Raw genomic sequence first — 6,597 nt, 5'->3', positions numbered from 1 at the left:
GTTTTATTAATTCAACTCGTCAGTCTTTAGCAAAATATGCAAAGAATGCTGGTGCGTGTGTGAGTGCGTGCGTGCACACGGGTGTTTGTTTCTGTGAGTCTGCACATTGATATTCTTTTCTACTCTAGGCACAAGGCCCAAAATTTTGGGGGAGGGGGGGAGTCGATTAGATCAACCCCAGTATGCAACTGATACTTAATTTATCGATCCCGAAAGGATGGAAAGCAAAGGCGACTTCAGCGGAATTTGAACTCAGAATGTAAAGACAAACCAAATACGGTTAAGTATTTCGCTCGGCAAGGTCTTCACATTAATATCATTCAGACAATGACGATGCTCATTTATGTCCCCCCCATAAGCAAAACATCCTGCCAGGTGGTTCAACATACAAAGACCCTACTTAAAAATATACGATGGCATCAGGAGGGGAATTCAATAATAAATCCCAAGAAATAGTGCCTGATACTTGAAAGCATGGGAAAAGGGGATATAAGAACGATGATGACGATGACAATGATGGTGATGATGGCGATGGTGATGATGGTGATGATGATGATTCATGATGGTGATGATGATCACTATTAAGTAGCCGAGCTGTGTATAGAAATAAAGTGCCTTGCTCAAGCACACAGCGTGCCACTAGGAATCGAACTCCCAACCTGATGAGCCACTAAGCCATGTACCTTCACATATTTTACATACTCTAATTATTACAAACAAAGCCTTGAGAGTGGATTTGGCAAACGGAAACTAGAAGAAGCCTATTGTAGTTTTGTGTTTCTTAGCTGAAGCCAATTTCCTGTATTTATTTCATGAATGACCTTGAAAATGCCATAAATATCACAGCTTTTCATGGCTCTTCTAAACATCATGGACCTTCTTGCTTGTAAATTTCACTGTACTTAATAACCTTGTGAAGGATGGGCTCTTCCAACTGATCTTCACACAATCAAAACGGGAAGTTCACCTCTTATTGTACATCATTCATACTATTCTTCTTAATCACCACCACTGTTGGTACTGGAGGGGGTGGAAGCTTTTGTGAAGGAGGTCTTTATCTTGAAGGACAAGAACTGGTATCAGCATGGAATCAAAGAACTGGTCGAAAGGTGGCTTCACATGGTGCAACACGATGGCCTCTACTTTGAATTCTAGGCTGCTTTTGTTGTAAGGAGCGGGAACAGGGGTGTCAGTAGACTGCCATTTGAATACAAGCCTAGGTTCGATCAACTTAGGTCGGGTCATCTTGAGGAAGATGTTTGTTGGAAGGCACAAAATACCCAAAGATCCCATGATACAACACTAACAATGTGTCCAGGTACTGCCTCTGGAGATATATGCAGAATTGAAATAACAATTACATCATAGAAGGTGGTCTGACCATTTAAGAACAACCGTAGCTGTTGCATTCACATTTCATTTATTTCTTAAAAGTACTTTCTGCTATAAGAGGTCAAAACGTTCCAATGCACTTCTATGACCTGGTCACAAAAAATATTCCATTTTCTGACACTTCATTTCACACAGTAATATTAAGGAAACAAATGAGAAGTGAATGTATGTATATTAAAATTCTTGCATGTTCTTAAATGGCTAAACTACCTCTACCAAGATGTAATTGTTTCAGTTATCAACACACAATATCAGACCAAGTCTTTTGACAAACATTTTAAACTATTAGAGATGAATTAAATTGTAAATTACAAACTGCAGACTGTAAAGATGATCAGGCATATTATCGTAAAACTACAATAGTAACTAATGCCAAGAATAAACTAACATTTGGAATAGCATGCCGCTTCCGTTAAGATGAATGTCATACAAAGTGTTCCAATGCAGATATCTATCTCAGGAAGTTTTCATCACTTAAGTGAAAATGTTAGAATAAAAAAATAAAAGCTTATTGTTTATGTTTTGAATATCTAAATTTTTCTCATGCCATGTGCTTGCTGTTTTTCACCAAGAGAAGGGTGAGGTTAAGCATTCTACAACTATTTAATGGGAGTACTATAATGTTCTATAATCTATTTTTTGTTCATTTACTGGCTTCAGTCATTTGATTGCAACCATTCTGGGGTACATTCAGAGACTTCCAGTCAATCATACTTGATCCTCAGCACTTATTCCAATCTGTTACTAGTCTAATCAAGGTATTTTATACTGAATGGGTGAAATATCTTTCGTTTACAATATCTTTTATGTTCAACAGGTATGCTATGCCCACACCTGTCACTGTAAATGGCAAGGTTATGGAAGAGCTACATTTGTCTGGGAAAGATGGTGATGAAAGATGGAAGTCGTCTCCCAGAAATTAAGGGAAAATGGCGCTTAATTGCGTGCTCTTTGGGAAGGTGGAAGACCTCATGAGAAGTCCTAAGGCTTCCATGAAAATTAAAAAAAAATTTTTTTTCAATGAGTACAACCTGCCAATGATGATTTATGGCAGTGGAACATGGACTCTTAATGCTACAATCATGAATGCTCTCATTGTAGTCCAATGGAAAATGGAACGAATCATGGTTGGCATCACATTGAGACAAGGAAACTAACGCCTAGATCTGACAGCACATGAGAGTACATGTCCTCAGATTGACACCCAAACACTCTGAAATGTTCGTATTGGAGCTTCCAGCACAAATGCCAAGCAGTACAGCATGTCGTTTCCAAATCTCCGGCAGAGTGAATTCCGTTATGGTGCTGTTTTTCTCACAGACAGTGCCCAACTGACCCTACTATACTGTGTAGATGACAAAATCAAAAACAAACAATGCATATGCTTGAAATTAAAAACATGAAGTGGCAACAATTTACCTATCGCACCCTGTATATATGCATATATATATATATATATATATATAAATACATATATATTTATATGTATATATATATATATATATAAATACATATATATTTATATGTATATATACATATGCATAATTATATACATACACAAACACATATGTATGGATGTATATACATACTCATACAGCTGCACACACACACACACACACACACACACACACACACACCAGGAAGTGACTAAGCTTTGTAAAGTGCAATCCAATCAGAATAAAGCATTTTGTAATTGTTCCAGATAATGTCTATGGTGGTGTGAGTGTGAATCGAGGGAATTAGAGGCTATTAAAGTAATCTCAGGCAACAGGTGTAAAAAATTTCTCACTTTTTATTGAAACTACTACAATTGCTTTCAACTGGAACAAGCATTTGACAGACATGCCAGTAGCAGACACAATATACTTGGCAAGCTGGCAGAAACGTTAGCACACTGGACGAAATGCTTAGCGGTATTTCATCTGTCTTTATGGTCTGAGTTCAAATTCCACCGTTGCATACTGGGGTTGATTTAATTGACTGGCTCCCTCCCCCAAAATTTCAGGCCCTTGTGCCTAGAGTAGGAAAGAAGACACGCTCATACACACATGCATACAGTTTACATTCATACCAATATCTGATCTCTAAGTTAATGAATAAAGAAATGATTACAATATATATATATATATATATATATATATATATATATAATAATATAGATTTAATCAATAGATTAAATGTGGTACTTAAAATGTTTGAGGCACCAGAATTTGGTAGGGTAAAAACCAAAAACAAAATCAAGAGATTTGGTGAATCAAATTTGAAGAAAAGCAACAAAAATTCAATAGGTTATAGCAGTACGTACGTTTCGTACAAACTTCATTTATTCATGTAGTGAGAACACTACATAAAATGTACAATGAAAATGTACTCCTCAGCTGCATAATGGAATTTCATTTTAGAAAGTCATTTTGTAGGTGTGTGCAAAAACAAGAGTAAGAGAAGAAAAAATACCCCAGGACTTAATTTTGTCTAAGCCTAGTACCTAGTCTATCAGTCTCTTTCGCTGAACAGCTAAGTTGCGGGGACGTAAACACACCAACATCAGTTGTGAAGCAGTGGTGAGGGGACAAACACAGACACAAAAGTACACACATGCTTTCGGTGTGAATGGTTTTGTTATACGGTGCCATATTTTACAATTCTGTAAATAATAACAATGGTATTTTTATATAAGCTTAAAGCTTATTAGTTTTCATCTGATCATTGAAGTTAAGCAAGGTTGAGCCCAGTTAGTACTTAGATTGGCGACTGTTTGGAAAACTTAGATGCTGTAAGCATTAAAGAACCACCACAAAATCCAACCCTTGCTGCAGTATGCTGGTTTATGTATCTCAATGACCCTGGAAGCTATGCCAGCAGACTCCAAGTTCCTGGTAGAGCTTCCCAGACTGGACAAGTCATCAAAGGACAGAGGCCAGACTAACATGGACCACCTCTTCCTCGAGGTAAAGATGGGTTTGCATGGGGCTAATATCCCAAACTAGAAAAAAACAAACAATGTTACAGCAGCATTGATGACGATTCAAAGCCATCAAAATCTGGGAGAGGAAGGCCTTCACTCAGAGAAACCTGACCTGGAACTCACAAGGGGGGCAGGAGAAAGGATCCCCTAAACATATCTGGAAGTGGGAGACTAAAGACAGAGCTGAAAAAGTGGGGATCAAACTGAAGCAAAGATAATACAGAAATGAGAACAGTGGAAAAAGAAAATCATTAATGGCCTATGATCCATAGCAAGTGAAGGGCTTAAATATGTAAGTAACACAAAATAGATCCACAAGCATAGTCTGTGTAATGCTGAGAAGCTATCCATTTGCTATTTATATAGTACATTTGATTTATCAGATTTTATTGTCTGACTTATTAACTTCTTTTGATTTATTGGGAGCCGTTTATTCAGTAAAACACAGTAACCTTCATATGATGTCAATAAAAATGGAATACAAACTCATAAGGTCAGTAAAAATGGAACAATGCCAAAAAAAGGAGAGTGGGTGTGGATTTAACCCTTTAACTGTGAAATTAAATTTCATGGTTATTCGAGTAATGAGGTTAACTACCACATGTACCACTGGTGGTTCATCACAAACTTCACACAACCATTTTATCTTTGACATGGTTTTGAGGGTTATTATGAAATATTGTAAAAATGCAAGAAAATTACATTTCTTTGTAATTAAACAATATTCAGTATAATTGCATGAAATATGAGTCTCATGAAATAATAACAGTTGTGTGTTGTGTATATACTTTTTTTCCCACCTGCATTGTTATATTATATATCCAACATACACAACATACAAGGATATATATATATAAAAAAAAATAACTACTTTCCACAGTTAAGGGGTAATTAAATTTTGAGTGGAAATATCTTATTTTTGCAGTAAAAGGGTTCAAGAAAATAAGAAATAAAACAGCAAACAAAACAGAGCCCTGTCCCACAGCCAAGATTTGTTGTAAAATGAATCACTTACTATCACAGGTAAATTCAAAGGCTTCCATTTGCTTCTTTGTGTGTATAACCACTTTAATTGACTTGGCTTCATTACTGAAGTTGCATATAGGACTAACGATGAAGCCGAGGTTGGTGACATGATCCACAGATTTATATTTGTGCTTCAATCTGAAATCAAATACAAACATTGTACAAACTTTTCAGGAGATTATAAAGCAAGATTTCATGATTGAAACAGGTAATTATGTTAATATAATCAATTAGATGAATGAATAAAGTGTCTAGAATTTAAAATATATCTTTTATATTTTACTTATTTCGGTCAAAAGACTATACCCATGCTGTGGTACTGCCTTGAAGGGTTTAGTTAAATAAACAAATTATAACCAGTTTTTAAAATTTTATTTTGGTACCTATTCTATTGGTCTGTTTTGCCAAACTGTTAAGTTAAGGGGATGTAAACAGACCAATGCTGGAGTCAAGCAGAGGTGGTGGGGAAACAAACAGAAATCTACACACACATTGCTGCAGCCTCCGCTGCTGCTACTATTACTACTACTACCATTAGCACCACTGCCTACAACAGTGGTTCTCAACAGGGGCCCCACGTGACCCTTGGGGGTCCAAATAAGATTTTGTTGTAAAAAATTTATGTGCAATAAATCAGTTATACAATACACAAAATATTTTCACAATTTTTTTTTAAACAATTCCTAATAACATTTAATTCTAAAAATATAATAAGGAATTTTTTAAACATTGAAATGATTATGAGAGTCCGCATGAGTAAAATAAGGAACCAAAGGAGTTCACAGGCAAAACATGGTTGAGAATCACTGGCCCAAAACATAACCTGTGCATGATATGGTCTCATTCACACTATCACCAGTCAGATTTCCTGAACATATTATTTCTCTAGGCTAAAACAAGTTGGACAGCTTTACAACTGCTCCTACACATTATTTTCTTGGTCTGCTTCACAACACCTTTCATTACAACTCACAATCCACTTTTCCTTTACTCTTCCACTTTTACTTTACTCTTTTACTTGTTTCAGTCATTTAGACTGCGGCCATGCTGGAGCACTGCCTTTAGTTGAGCAAATCGACCCCAGGACTTATTCTTTGTAAGCCTAGTACTTATTCTATCGGTCTCTTTTGCTGAACCGCTAATTTACGGGGGACGTAAACACACCAGCATCAGTTGTCAAGCGATGTTGGACGCACACACACACACATATATAT

The 6,597-nt window shown here is 36.4% G+C and overlaps 1 protein-coding gene across 1 annotated transcript in view; it reads right to left on the bottom strand.

The window, feature by feature from the left end:
* The window catches only part of LOC106869736 (phosphatidylinositol 4-phosphate 3-kinase C2 domain-containing subunit alpha), a 172,927-nt gene that overhangs the window by 50,114 nt on the left and 116,216 nt on the right, over positions 1–6,597 (bottom strand). The window contains exon 4 of the mRNA XM_052969122.1: positions 5,373–5,521. Within this exon, the coding sequence (XP_052825082.1) occupies positions 5,373–5,521 (149 nt within the window). The remainder of the gene's footprint in view (positions 1–5,372; positions 5,522–6,597) is intronic.

Source organism: Octopus bimaculoides, chromosome 7 (assembly GCF_001194135.2).
Source record: "Octopus bimaculoides isolate UCB-OBI-ISO-001 chromosome 7, ASM119413v2, whole genome shotgun sequence".
Lineage (NCBI taxonomy): Eukaryota > Metazoa > Mollusca > Cephalopoda > Octopoda > Octopodidae > Octopus > Octopus bimaculoides.
This window is presented reverse-complemented; position numbering and strand designations above follow the sequence as displayed.